The sequence below is a fragment of the Vidua chalybeata genome, chromosome Z, assembly GCF_026979565.1.
Source record: "Vidua chalybeata isolate OUT-0048 chromosome Z, bVidCha1 merged haplotype, whole genome shotgun sequence".
In the NCBI taxonomy this organism is placed as follows: Eukaryota; Metazoa; Chordata; class Aves; order Passeriformes; family Viduidae; genus Vidua; species Vidua chalybeata.
The window spans coordinates 13,333,356-13,348,654 of record NC_071570.1 but is presented as its reverse complement, the minus strand read 5'-3'; the positions used below and the strand labels follow the sequence as shown (position 1 = coordinate 13,348,654).

The 15,299-nt window shown below is 37.8% G+C and overlaps 1 protein-coding gene across 1 annotated transcript in view; it reads right to left on the bottom strand.

Annotated features, from left to right (window-relative positions):
• SLC28A3 (solute carrier family 28 member 3) overlaps positions 1-15,299 on the bottom strand; it is a 38,859-nt gene that overhangs the window by 11,562 nt on the left and 11,998 nt on the right. Inside the window, exons 4-10 of the mRNA XM_053931862.1 lie at positions 13,041-13,132; positions 11,472-11,661; positions 9,468-9,612; positions 8,141-8,254; positions 6,182-6,259; positions 1,609-1,689; positions 565-645 (exon numbers count right to left, since the gene is read on the bottom strand). Coding sequence (XP_053787837.1) covers positions 565-645; positions 1,609-1,689; positions 6,182-6,259; positions 8,141-8,254; positions 9,468-9,612; positions 11,472-11,661; positions 13,041-13,132 — 781 coding nt within the window. The remainder of the gene's footprint in view (positions 1-564; positions 646-1,608; positions 1,690-6,181; positions 6,260-8,140; positions 8,255-9,467; positions 9,613-11,471; positions 11,662-13,040; positions 13,133-15,299) is intronic.

Sequence of the window (15,299 nt, the reverse complement as noted above, 5' to 3'; positions counted from 1 at the left end):
ATGCTAATAGTGCATTTGGGCTTGGATGTCAATTGTTGATCTTTCTACATTGCTACTAAGCTTGGGACAGACATTATTGTAAATGTGGGTTTAATACATTTCCCATTAAAGTGGCCTGTTAGATGCTGTCCACTCTTTTTGTGAATAAGGCCTTATGCTGCTAACCCTGGATCTTAGTTTTCTTCATTGTCTCTCTCCTGCCCTTGCCTCCTTTGTGTGCCATCTTTTCGTATCACTGGCCTTCTCAACTGAAAAAGAACTCTGAAATTGTTATTTCTTCATAGCCTTGGAGTAGTCTAGCGGGGAGATCTACCATCTACATTATGCTTGACCTTCTGTTGGGAAAACATATCGTTTCCCAAATCCTTTCCACTGTGCATCACTGCCAATACTGCCAATGAACATACTGCAATTTTGGAAACATATCATCAGACTTGACGTAGTGGAATCCTAGCTTTGAAAGAGATTATTTTTTTAATACACAGCTGTTCAATGAGCAGCATTATTTCCCTAAATTCTGTAATATTGTTACATGTTAGCATGTTTTTCAGTGCTCCAGCTCACCTGTCCCACAAATATGTTACCCGCAGCTACCAGAGACTCAACAGGAGTAGTTCCCATGAAGGCATGCATTATCCAACCAACCTAAAATGATTATAAAAAAGGAAACAAAAATTTGTTCTGCCTGTTCTATGCCCTTCTTGAGTTAATCATAGCAATCTAAGAGTTCAGAGATATCTTACAATACTTCCTGAGTTAATGATTTCAGCTTAAAAGTATAGCACATTCATGTAATTGGTACATGCTAGAATAAGACGGAGAAGTAATTTAACAGAACTGAAAGTACTCCAGGCTCCTTCTGGGCATAAAAATGTTAAACTAAATTAAACAAAACAGATATTTTGATGTGTTCTTATTACTTATATTCTTGTCCAAAAATACTTGGATCATATGAAGGGAAAAAAATGTGAAACTTAGACTAAGGCTAAAAATGTCTCATTGCAATTTTAGCACACTAATGTCAGCTAGACGATGTTCATTGTGCCTATATAACAATCCTGGGAATGCAAAGGGCAAAGAACTTTTAATTTAAGAATATCTTCAAAATAGTTTAACTAACACCATAGAGGAAGATCTTTTCCCTCATATGACATTTATTGGACAGAGACAACAGAAGTGGACTTGATCTTAGTAGACAGTAGCACTTGACACAGATGCTGACAGAAATGAACACTTAAGAGAGTGAGATGAGGAACATGCTTTGATCTTATCTGGGTATCTGTGATAGGAAGGTATATGCAATTGCTACTGAAATGCTTAGCAGAAATTCACTCTCAGTGATTTAATCTCCATCATGCACTTTGAGGGCTGGGAGAAGGGCAGGCAGAAAGGAAGATTTAAGCAAGTATGGCATCTGAGGAACGCTAAAGCTAACCAGACAAATCTAACAATTAATATGACATAAGCAAAGAAACCAGACTGAGAGATGCCAATCAAGATTTTGCAATGGTAACATCTGGAACTATTTCCAGCCTGTGGCTCCTCTGCACATGTTCAAAACATTTCCCACACTAGCCAAATGAACATCTAATTGGCAAAAATGCATACCTTTCCAACAAGCCACTGCATGAATCCAATGTGGTAAAGCATAGACATAACCGTACTGAAGAAAACCACAATTGGCAATACCTGATTTGAAGACAGAAGATAATTAAAACTTCTACAGTGGTTTCCTTCCTAACCTTCCTGTTTGCAGTGTAATTAAATAATTTTCATTTATCTACATAGCTTTATAACACGACTCTAATTGTTTAGAAACTGTTTAGCTTAGCATAATATACACAAGTTTATAGCTATGTTTAAGTCAATTCAAACATTTACATCCTTTAAAAAGAATCTATTTAAAGGTATATACTTAGTAAATACAAAAAGTGAATATAGGTCTCTTACAGTGGATACTGAAAAATACTTTCAACATAATTTAAAAGAATTGCATGAATGCCTAACCCACTCTCTGATGGGCTATTAAAACCACTCTCTGATTGGGTTTTCACCCTGAATAAAACTAATATAACATGATTCTCAAGTATGTGAAATACACAGGACACCACCATTTCTATGCTAGTATAAAACAGAAAGAAAAATCCACCCCCAAAAGGTCCAAAATTAGTCAGACAGATTAGTTACAGCTAAAACAGTATCACTGTCATGTGAAAAGGGAAGGCTTCCTAGACCCTTAGTGTGGAGAGACTTATTTGCCCCTTCGCATTTAATTTGTCTGTCAATGTCCCAGGAAAGCCAAGACCCTTGCAGCTGATCAGTCTTTCAGCATCCCATTAGGGAGACCCTTAACTGAGCAGTCCTGCTGGATTGGAGAGTGGTTTGACTGTCTTAGAGAAACACACCACCAGCATAAGGGAGTCCTCTCAGCAGGTCTTGCCCTTTACTAGAGTGTATTACCTGCTGCCAACTGCCAGCACCCATGAAGGATTCACAATAATTTAAGGAATAACACTCTCATTAACATAAAATTGCAACATGTTTAGGTTAGAAGATTGTTGCTGATTGTATCTGACTGCAAAAGGAATACACAGACAGGCTCTAATCCCGAGCAAAAGTATTCAAGGCACATAGAGACTGGTTCTTACCACTTTACAAGTGTCCCTATGGGGAAGAAGACAGGTTCAGCTAATTGACTGATCCCAGCAGTTAAGATGGAGTTTCCCCTAACTTTCCCCTATTCTCAACTTACTTATATTCTATTTCTTTATGTTTATGTGGAGTTTGAGTGACTCTAGTCATACATACCTTTGTTACTGATTGGCAAAAATTCTCTCCCTTTGCTTTTAAAAATAAGTCAAAAAGAATGTAGAGTGCATTCCTATGAGGGGTGTTCACACATCAGGAGCAGGTAACTTTGACATGGAGGTGTACATTAATATTATTATTAGGCTTTAATGAAGCAAGTTTGTCGAAGGAGAGGGATTTTGCCACAGTTGCTGGCTCACCAGTGAAACATCTTCCCCTCTTTCCCTGGTATACTGTTTATCAGCTGGTATGCAGTTTATCAGCTACAAAGTACCACTGAGTTCCCTTCCCTGCAAGGATTTCCACAGAGTCTGGCTGCAGTGCCTCAACTCCTCCACCCTCCATTCCATCCCCCTTAACGGGTGATGGAGAATCATTCTGGAAGAGTTTCAGGTCATGCACCAACCATATTCCATCCAGAAAGCAGTAACTGTGATTAACCCTGCATTATAACTCCTGTTAAAATAGGAATATAACCCCTCAGTTTCCTTGAAGTGTATCCCCAGTTATCAGTCCACAGGGTCTGCAGTCATTTTCCCACAGCCATGAAGACTAGGAAGCTTTCATGTGTGTTCACTAATGACATAATGCATTATAAATAAAATTAAGTAACAGAATGAAAAACAACAAACCACTTTGTTAGTTCAGATCTTTTCAGTACATAGACTCTATGCCTTTCTAGAGGAGAGTTGGTACTATAAACAATTTTGATAAACATTTAGAAACTCAATTTTGATGATCAGAACCTTTCACTGAAAGGACAGAGTGCAATTAACCAATATTGTTGTGCTGTTCAATAAATTAATATAATGCTGCTTTCTCTAGCTTGGTTCCTTGATTCTTTTTGCAATTCTGCAGGGATAGTTTGCCATGCAGTAACAGCAGACAGTTTAGTTTTGTAAAATTAGTATCTTTCTCCCCTGCCTTTTCCTTTGTTATTACCATACAGAGGAGGAAGTTAAAACTGTTGGCTGCTCTCAACTCCCCTCCTATTTGTGGCTTGATGTTTAACTTTTTCACTATTTTCCTTTAAAGAAGTTGCTATTGATGTTTAAGAAACATCCTGCTTTTTCATACACTCCTAAAGTTTGACCTTCAAAGCAAAGCTTTTATCAGGGAACCATAGTTCTCCTGGTGTAAAAAAGAAGCTACAGATATAACAGAAGTCTAATTTCTTCCTTGCTCAAAGCCAACTTTGTCTTTCGTAGTCACCAGGACAAAAGACTTAATACTAAAAGGTCTTTTCCATCTACTTAAGTACTTGGAAGTGCTTATTTATGTGGGCAAGCAAGTTTTTTTCAGAACTCTTGAAACTCTGCATCTGCCTGCACAAATACATGTTTAAAATAAACTGGTTTATGCATGCAAATATGTGCATTTTTGACTAACTAGTGCTTCCAGAACTGTGTGCTCAAAGACACTGTGGGACTGATGGAACTGGTCAGAACATAAACAAGTGTGCATAAGCACAAATGGGATCTGTCTGCTCTGGTAACATGTCCACTTCACCTGGCAGAAAACTGGTATATCCCTGCATATTGCTCAGGGTGCAGTATGGATACAACTGGACTCTGACAGACATTTCCTGTCCCTTGTCTAATCTCTCAGGAGCTAGGCATTGCCTTTTGGACAATGCTTTGAAATATCTTGGGGCAAGATTGTGAAGAGCTCGTCACAACATGCAAACCCCATAAAATGTCTGAAAGACGCAAAAAAGCACCTTGGACCAACTTAATGTCTAAATAAATGGTAAGTGTTTCAAGGGAGAACAGGCTGGTTGTCACTCACTATTGTTGGAAGAGGGAATTCCCTGTCTAGAGGAGGAGCAGTTGGAGCATGTTTTGATATTGCTGTACACTTGTCTGCAATTCTATTTACCATATATATATATATATATGTGTGTGTGTGTGTGTGTGTGTATATATATATATTCCTATATATCTACACCTCTGAAAACCAGCTGGTTTTCTTGTTTTTCAAGATGAGAATAATCTACTTGTTCCTGTTATCATCTTATAGAAATTCCATGGTTTTGATGGCTTGAACCATAGGATAAGACTGATGTATGTTTGCCTATGCAGAAGCAAACTTTTGGCTGTCTAGTCCCTAGTTATGGCTTTAGTAAGCAGAGTATTTTGTATCATCAGTGAGGACTAGGAATCACCTTGAAGGAAACATATTCATAAAGCATTGTCAAAAACTATGAGAAAAATTATATGGGGGGAGGTGGGAATGAAATAGTTTTATCCCTAAAACATGTAGTTGAGAATCAAAATTGTTATTTGAGTGCTCAAATAAGTAAAGTAAATACCTCCCAAACTAAAGGCAGGAGAAGCCTGGAAGGTGAAATAAAAGGTACAAAAAAACTGCTCTTAAAATATAATTCATATTAATTGATAAAATCCCTAATTTTTTTTTCCCCCTTCTGAGATGTTCTTACTGTTCTTAGTAGCAGGCTATTTTACAGATAGCGCTTTCTCTCTCAAGTAATGAAAGAGCTAAGTTTGCAGAACATCTAGTTTGGAATATCACCTCAAGAAAAAAATAGGAGAAAAGGCATGTAAGCTCATGGTCAGATATCTGAAATATCAAAAGAATGGTCTCCAAGTAAGTCTTGATACATTTATCATATTTGTTTGAAGTTTATTTATTTGTTATTTGGGTTGGTTTGGGGTTTCTTTTGCTTTGTATGTTCTTGATTTCAGCCTAAGCAGGCATTGTGGCATGAGCTACTTCTCAGAGCAAAACCAGGAAGGATGTTGGTGCAGATTGGAGACCACAGAGCAGATAAGCTGTATTCCAGCTGTTTTCCAAAAAGGTCTCTTAAGACAGAGATGGGAAATCTCCCTGTGATCTTACTAATGCAATATAATGTAATTCTTCCTGCTTATGCAGTTTGTAGCCCTTCCCCCAGGCATGAATAAATACACATCTAGGCTCTCCACTTTTTCAGGGGGAAAGTCTGTGAAGCAGTGGTCTGTACAGCACTTAAGGGCACAACAGCATAGGATGGCAGAGCACTTTTAGTCATGGAGAGGTGGGTAAGATAAAAGGAAGTAGTATTTCTGTCAGTGGACAGGTACAAGCCTTTTAACCTATTCCTTGCAGAAAAATATTCCAAAATTCTGTCTACATGTCAACATCATATGTTGTTATAATTGGACTAAATAAGTGCAATCTAACTCAGTGATTAGCAGTGAATGAAAGTGTTCCCAAATTTTCTATTCAGAGTATCACATAATAAGGAATAGTTTACCTGTTGATTTCTCTGGTGACTACACAGGTATCACAAGCTACACCATTTATTTCCCAGCTATACTGTTCTAATTACCATTGTTTATCTGCCACATACAGCGTATAACAACCATCTTACCTTAAAAGCAAAGAAATGATCTGTATATTTGTCACCAAACACAAACTTGGCACCTGCATCAGAGTACTCCAGAAACGTCTGGGAACAGAAACCAAAGTAAATTAGCTGTAAGCTCTGGATACCCAGAGCCAAAATCCAACAAAATACTGCTAGTTGTCTTGCAGAAATATGGTGAGGTCCAAGAAGCCAGGGCTCTGATTTGTAGGAGTCCAAGCCTTGCTGACTGTATTTGGCTGAACTGAGGGTATCTGCTGTGTTCTGTTGAGTACCAGACACAACAGAGGCCATAAGCTACACTGAAAAAAACATTTACTTTTTAATCTCAGTGCTGTCATGCACTTCTATGCTCCATCTGATGCAAATAAGTTCAATGAATTATACAGCTTAAAATGGAAATTTGACAACTGATGTGTGGGAGGGGTTCCTGCTCTCCCTTGGGAGGCAGCAACAGTTTAGAAATCAGCTGCTGCTCTCCACCCCAGAAGAGCTGTCCATCAATGTTTAGCATACTCCCCAGTTCCAGAAAGTTCAGTTATTCTGTTACCCCCATTGGCTCCTGTTAGAATACCACTCCTCCTCTGTACCCCGATTAGTTCTCTGTATGTCACCCCACTCTGTCTCCCCTCTTCACCCGTTGCCCGTTGGCTGTTCTGTACCCTAACCACTCACACTTCTTTGCCCTTAATACCCAGCCCCGCCTTTCCTCGGGGCTTCCGGAGCTGGCTCCCTTCTGGAGAGTCCGTGCCCCCCGTTTTTCCCTCCTGTTCCTGCGACGCTCCTGAAATAAAGCCTCTAGGAATAAAGCCACTTCGGAGCCCTCTCGTCCTTACGGTGGAGCTATCCGGGTCCCGCCACATCCTCCCCGCGGACCAGTCCTCTGAGGGTTTTCCCCCGGACAGGCTGGGCACCCGGGTGAAGCCCGGAGGACTTGTACTTTAATACACTGACGTAATGAGTTTTGAAAGGTGTAGCTAAGAGCTAGCCTGAGGGAATCTTCTACTTTTAAATTTTGACCCAATGCATTTTTATACTTCTGATGCAAATATATGCATTACTGATACAGTTTAAAATGGAGTTAAAATACAGTTTATAATAGCTACAGTAATTAGTTCTGACAGGATAGACTGTAAGACTTGAAAATATGTAGCTAGCAAAAGGGGGCACCAGACCTGCTTCACTCAGAGACTGAGAACCTGATGACAAAACCCAGATGACTCCCACTGCTTGCAGATTAGACAGACATCAGATTTGTGCCTTTGCTCCTGCACAGAAACAGTACATTCTGCTCTCTCTGGCTTTACATGTCCTTAATTACCTGTGAAGAACAGCTGTGAGAATAGTATCCCTGAGCTGAAAAGTCTGAATGTCCTTCAGTGAGTACTCTCTAATGTATATTTTGGATAAAAAACCTTGTGTCTGCAGGGATACCTGTGGATAGATCCCATCCAATTTCTAGAGATCCATTCTAGCATGCAGATCTGGATTTTGCCTCCTGTATGTAGCTGAATTAATTTTCTTATATGTCATGAGGACTATGAAATGTCGCTGATGCCAGGAATGTTGCTGCTCTGAAGATAATTAGGGCTGTGCCCTAAATCCCAAGGCTTTTTAGCATATTGTGTTTATTGCAAGAATGATTTGGAATTGAGCCATTTCTAACAGCTCCTATGAGTGCCCTAACACAACATTAATTTGTGTGTCAAGAGTTCCAATTTATAAATTCAGCTCAATGATGGTAAAGCCATTAATAAATGGCATTAATCTGGCCATTGTATTAACTAAACAACAACAACAACAACAGGTTGAACTCAGGAAGTCAATTACCTGAGAATCCAGTTTTTCTCAAGAGAAGAAAAAATCAAGGGACAAATGGACCCTTGAACAGCCTGTTTGTATAATGTAAGACTCTCAAGACAGAAAATTCTATTAAACAAGTAAGGATTTTGCTCAACAGCTTACCTGGATCTGAATGCCTAGCCAGTTAAATACATCAAAACCCACTTTGGTCCTCAGAATAAGAATCCCAAGAATAAACTGCATTCCTATTCCTGAAAATACTGGTCTCCAAGCAACCTAGACAGACAGAAAAATAAAGAAGCTGCTTGTTGTTTAAATAAATAATAGTTTACTTTGGATGTTTGTTTAAATAATGTAAAGAGATAATCTGACTATACTCCAGAATGGGAGCAGCTGCCAAAACAGGTTTTAGGGGACTTGGATCTTCACAAATCTGGACAGAGCATAAGGAGATTTTGCTACAGGGCTTGTCCTTTCAACTCTGTTTCTGTCCGGTAGCATTAAAGACTTTTGATACTTGAGAACCGCTCAGTTTTATATAGTGATTCATCATATAAAGGCAGTTGTAGGAGAAACTGTGGCTGCCTATGATGAGTTTCTCTTCATTACACTGATGATTCCTGTTCTGCTGCCTCAGAAAACGTCTTTGTTTTGTGAAAATTGAATCAAATCACTGGCAAAACAAAGAGATGAGATGGCATTCTCTAATTTAATCAGATCATATTTGAATAACACAAACCAATTAGGTGTAATGAGGGCTCATGGGAGAGCATAAAACATTTGAAGTATGAGTTTTCACCTCAGCTGGAGACAGCAGCAGTTGCAAAGGATAGGGCAAGTCCATTAGTCCTTGCTGACAGGACTTCACCTGTTGAGAAAGTCTCAGCACTGATGGAAGTCATGAAAAGTATTAGGAAAACTTAGTGACCTGGACAATGGATGTATAATTAATGAAAAAATGCAGAGGTATATGAGGCATGCAAACAGGATTAAAAGCTGAAGTGGTAATTGGTAAAGGGCTGAACAAAGCCCTTTGTAATACCACAGCAAAACAGAGTGGACATTTCTGATGGAAAATTAAAATAAATGGCATTTGTGAACCTATGGGAGTGGGTGAGCAAAAAGTGAGGACATCAGCTCAGCCCCAGCTGCTGAATTTGCAGTGGAAAACAATCTTGTGAGGGGTTAAGACCTACACAAGTCTATCATATCCCTGGTTCCAGGCAATTTGTACTGATGTTATGACAATGTCCTCAAATAAGTGACTGTGATGCGCTGAGAACTGTGGTGAGGCTCCTGTGGGTGAAAGCATGGAAAAGGCCTATCTCAGCTTGAACTGTATCAGGGCTGGAACAGAAGGTAGGCAGCAGCTTCCCAAATGGTGAGAGACAGGTGCTGTACAACTCCAACACCTTGGAGTCCCCAAAAGCAAAATTACTCTCCTCAGAAATTAAATACAGTGCAAAAAAGTGCATCATGGAATACTCACTTGGGTTGGATATTTGGAAAAGAGAAGCATCAGGACAACATACATCACAAGCCCACCAAAAGAGATTAGCTGACGGGATCCTCGTTTTGCTGTGTCAAAGATGAGCCAGCAGATGATCATTATAATAAGAGCTCCACACAACACCCTATAAAGTAAAAAGCATCACAATATCCTGAAAAAGATGTTTGGGATATTCCTTTCCCTTTCCATACCCAAAACATTTACATGTCTGTTTGTGAATACACTCTCTGTACAATGTGTTGCACTGAAACCTGCAGCTCTACACAAGCAGGAACCTGCCTTTGCTGATGCACCTCTGGCAACATCACTTGGTGGCATCTGGAAGAAATGTCCTCCAAGCCATTGTATGGGAGGAAACCCAAAAAAAAAGCATGAGTGATTCTTGTCTGGGTGCTATTTCTATTAAATGAAATGTGGTATCTTCCATTCTCACTTTATCTCCATCTTTTCTTTCCCTTCCTTTCCCTTATTGAATCTTTAGTTCTGGGCAAGAGAGGCTGTGGTATTTACGATTTGCACTGTGCTGTTTAGCTGGTGGGCCTACGAAGCACACTCTACTAAGGAGAAGCCTATAAACAGCTCATTTCTTTGTAACCATTTATAGTCTGTTCAGCTATCTCAGAAACAATGACATGTATATCTGTGTTTCAGTGTTTCTATGGTCCCTACTATCAGAACCATGTTAAGCTCATTTATTGAAGGGAATTATTGTAACAACAGCCTGGAAGGCAACAAAATACATCATCCCATATACAGAGAGAAAACAAACTCTGTCCCAAGTCTTTAATGCTAGTTCTGTCTAACGGTAAGGTTTTACTAATTTCAGTGGCACCTACAAACATCAATTTGATCTTTAGATGGGGATTAAAAACGTTGCAGGCAAACTCCACAAAATGGCTAGGCCATTGCAATGATGAGTAACCCTTTCTACACCTGAGGGACTTTCTGCCTCTTGGAAGAAAACAGTTAAGCACCTAATCTGTGATATATACAGTTTAAGGATTGCAGCACTTACTGCTCCTGACTTGTTCCATCTACTCATCAGGGCTCTCCTGTTCCTTTTGCTCCTTCTCCCAGAGAGGCTGCCAGATCATCTAATGGAAATGCCTCTGTGTGTCTGCTCTCTAATGTGGCTCCTGAGCAGAAGGACCACAAGCTTTTTAACACCTTTCTTAGTAAAGCCATTTCTAAATTTTAAGAATAATCTGGGACATTATCCCAAACTCCTTGAAACTCTTTCTGTCTCAGCTGGTAGGTGACCTAGCTGAAACAGATGGTAGCTGGCCAATTTTGTCTTCCTTTTTAATGATATTTCATTTGTTTTTTCTTTGGTCTACAAGACTCCTTTTTCTCCTCATTTTGCCAGGGATAACTTCAAGATCCCTGATCACTGCTCAGGAACACTTGAAATAAGTGTCTGGCAATGTATAATTATCTACCATTTATCTACCAGATGAATGTCTCCTAATCCCAAATTAAGGTTATACAACCTTATTATGACATTAAATCTGGCTGGCATGTTTTGATTCCTGAAGGTCAAGTAAAAATTGCCAGGGGGATACATGGAAAAAGTGTCTAGATAATATACTTTAGCAGTTTGCAAATGTTAGAATTAAGGTTCTTATGACCTAACAGCTCTGTGAATAGTGAAGAACTTTCAGGTTTTCAGAATGAATACAAAAGGCTGCAACACACAAACTTTTGTGAACATATTCTCTTTAAACCAGAAACTCTTCCCACCTCAATTCGTGGTACTTTTCTATGCTTTCTGCCAAGAGTTTTGATCCCTAGCTACTGCATTGAAATCCTGAATATGTTTCTGATATTTCCTGGTAAAGACTGAATTATTCTGTGATTTTATTGAGATATATGTGATTGACCCATCTCCCTGTTCTTATAGGGAAGTAAGCTGAAATAGAATCATAGGGGTAACTTTACTAATGCATTGTCCTTCAACATAAATAGAAAGTAATTAATATTTACCATTTCAGCCAAAACCACTGTTTTTTCAGATATCGGTCTCCAGGGGAAAAGAATACAGCAATTCTGTCTTCATTCTTAGCTATTAAAAAATCCCAGCAGATGAAGAAGATGGCTAGGACAGTGATGATAAAGAGTGGCAAAGCTCTCTGAAAATTCAAACTGCAGGCTGCAATGACTACTGCCAAGTATGCTGTCACAGAAACAAGAATATACATGCCAGTTAGGTTGGTCTTTTTAAAAACAAGATCAAATTTTAAATTTATAAGAGGTGATCAAAGTCAGGCCTATGTTTATCTTTTCTGTACTTTTCTGACTCTCAGCCTAAATACAGAAAAATCTTACTTTTTTGGATAATTTTGTTACTTATGATATGCTTATTGCTATGAAAGGTGACTCTCATTCCGTCAAAGCAGATTCTATGCTTTTGCCAAGGTAAGTTCACATGAAACATGTTAATCACTCAGAAAAATTAAACCCATCTACAAGAACTTCTTTTTCCTGTGTAAAAGGTATGAATTAAGAGCATGAGTCATGCTCCTTTTTTCAAAAGAGGATGAGAATAAAACTAGAAACAAACTCTTATATGTCAATTGACTGATTTGATGACCTCAAGTAATCAGAAGCTTACAATTAATTTATTTCATAAAGTAACGATTTAATTATTTATTTGACAGGTTCACTGTAGATAAATGCTGGCCAAAAAATTCAGTTCTTGTAAAGAATGATTGGATTTTGTCTGTGGCAAAAAAAAAGAAGGACTACTGATTTTTGTAATGCAAGTTGGTTTTTATGGAATTGATGTATGAAATCCTGACATATTCTTAGAACTCACTTTCTTGAGCTGGAATATGTCTGTACTATGATAAAGCAAGACAAGATGAGTTATGAGGGCAGGATACTCAGCATGCAAGCAACACTTTTATAACCACCTCCTGGTGTACTGTCTCATAGATACATTTCAAGTCTCTGTGTTCTCAGTGTTCAAGTAGGAAGATTTCAAAAACAAACTTGGTGAAGTAGAAGGAAACAAACCAATCTACTGGCTAATTAGTAAAGGGAGAAAGAAGAATATCTGAATGATTTTGCAGTGCATACTGTCATAAATACATTTACTCCAGAAAAAATTTGCAGTGAATATTGAGTGATATGGGGCAGCAAAGAAAATTTTCATTTCCAGCCTGATGACTTAAGTTCAGTCCTATTTGGTGCCTGACAGTTTTTAAAGTGATTTCATGGTCTTGGACAAGTTACTGAAACTGCAGTTTTTGAGTCAGCTGGTAATGGAGTAGACACAAAGTCTGAACTATGCTGTTATCACAAGTGTAATTGCTAGTCAGACTTTAAACATGCTGGAGAAGCAGTTTAGCAAGATTTGTGCTTTTGTTATGTTTGGGAATGAGTGGAAGTTTTGCAATCTGGAATTTTCTCTGGGACTAAATTCTTAACTACTTTGAAATGTATTGTTAAAGAGAGTCAAGAGTTTTTATGCCAGACAAAGACAGTGCAGCCTATAATCTCATACAAGTAAACAAATAAGGCTTCAGGAATCCTGGGTGTAATACACTATACCTGTTATTAAAATTCCATAGACCACATAATGAATTCTGGTTTTATGTTTCTTGCAAAATTCACAGACTTCATCATACCTTTTTTCTAAATGCCTAGGAAAAAAATATTAACAAAGAATAGAAATGTAAACTTTTGTAGAAGAAAATTGTGTTAAATTGATCAAAATTTCTCCGCTGAAGTTCACTAAACCTGGAGAGGATTATATTTGGATCTCAAAATGCCAAATATAAAGTGCCTTTTGAGAGGGACTTCTTTGGGTTGATTTTGTACGGGTGAAAAAGAAAATATGGCAGATATCTAATGGGATAATCTATCATCTACATAATGGGCCAAATTCAGCAGGCCAGTTTTGCTACCCTCTGAAGTGCAGCTCTTCTGTGAAGAGATTTGTTAACAGGGTTAGTGCAAACTGAGTAGGTAGTTAAAAGATTCAGTGTCCATTACTAGACCCACAAAGTCTGTTAATACAGGCAGCCTAGCATTACTATGTGGAATAGTAGTATTGCTGTAATTGCGAAGGCCAAAGGCTGCATTTGTGTGTGTAAAATAACCAATACCAATCTAAAACCTTATTACAGTGAGCATAGATGTTTCTGGACTTTTTAAAATTTGGGTGTTATTACACTAACTTTTCATCTCATCACCTCTTAGAAGTTAAAATGGTTTGTTATATTTGAATGTCATGCTGTAGTATCAGTTCTTCCAATTATAACATATTTCACTTTCTTTGTTTTCCTCACTAAAGGTAAGAGCACAATTTCATGAGGGAGGTCAAAATTTAGTGAAATAGCAGTTAAGGGAGTTAATTCAACAGAGATTTCCAATGTTAAATATGCTGATAACGTGAACATATATCAATTACAGAAGCAGTGGTTAAAAAAACACCTTCATATTGTGCAAGTTGGAAAAAATTACAGCTATGTCTCTGTCATCTCAGAGGTGCTGCTTTAGAGAGGCAACTCTGAAGCAGTCTCTTGCATTCCCAGTCCATAAAGGCAATGTTATATTTAGAGATGCTAATTATCCAGACTGTACTTGTTTGGAAATTAATGCAGCTGGAGTTAGATGCACGCTGAAATCCAGCATATTCTTCTTCTTTTTTGCACTCAAAAAATTCAATTAATTTAAAATAAATTTGAGAGAAACAAGAAATATTAATTTAAATTATATCAGCACACTGAAGAACAGAGCAGGTACACACTCCTTCGCAAGTACAAAGAGTAATAGGTTCTCAGAGAAATCTTGATTGCTTTTGATACTTCAGTTTCAGTTCTTGGAATTCCTGTTGCTTCACAAATCATAATTTTTTTTTTTTTCTAACTTGTAAGAACATTAGGTTATCTATCCAATCTCAGCAGAAAGATCAGATACAACAGGAAAAGAAAATAGGAGAAATGTGAGACAAATAGATTAAAAAGGCAATTACTTTATCAAATTTATGGTCCACCCAAGAAAAGCAAAAAAATACTGTAACTGCTACTTATGAGCACTGTGGGATTTAAAAATGTCACTTTCAGATTAAAATTTCTTGTATTTTCTTCTTTTACTAACATCTCTCCTTTTTATTTTATTAATTTAGACTATTATTACTTTGGTACCAGAATATCTTAAATATTTAAGCTCATAGGTCATAAATATGTAGCTCTGTTCTGAAAGGTGGCATAAAAAATGTTTCTTATGAAATATGGTTAATTTAATATGGAAACATTCTTTTCTAAAAGCTGATCCTATAGACTTGAAATATAACTGAAGATGTTGAAAAAACAGATCCCACTTAAGCACATTAATATAAAATATTTATATGTCGAAACTATTATTGCTTGCATTTTGTAACTCAGAAATAATTCTCATTTGTGCATGTACTTAAAGGAATGTTAAAACCTTGCACTTGCAGTGAATCTGTGTTATCAACAGGCTGATCTTTCAAAAGGGCTTTGTCTTAGACTACAGGCTATTCAGTACTATCTTTTGAAAGAGATCAGTGACACATATGAACACTTAGTATGATTTTAAGTATTGTGTCTTAACTTATTTAATGCCTTAAACAGGGTTTGTAGTTTTCACAAAAAATACCTAATCCTCAAGTAAAATGTGGATGTGTGTTTTCACTCTGTGATCACTAGAGCAAACACAAAGTAAAACTTTTGTTCCATCAAAATGGCCTTTTTCACAGCTATTCTGTTCTTACTTTGTGCTGGAGCAAATGGCTGTGCAAACTGAAAGACACTAGTGAATCTTCAACTTCCTGAAAGAGACTAC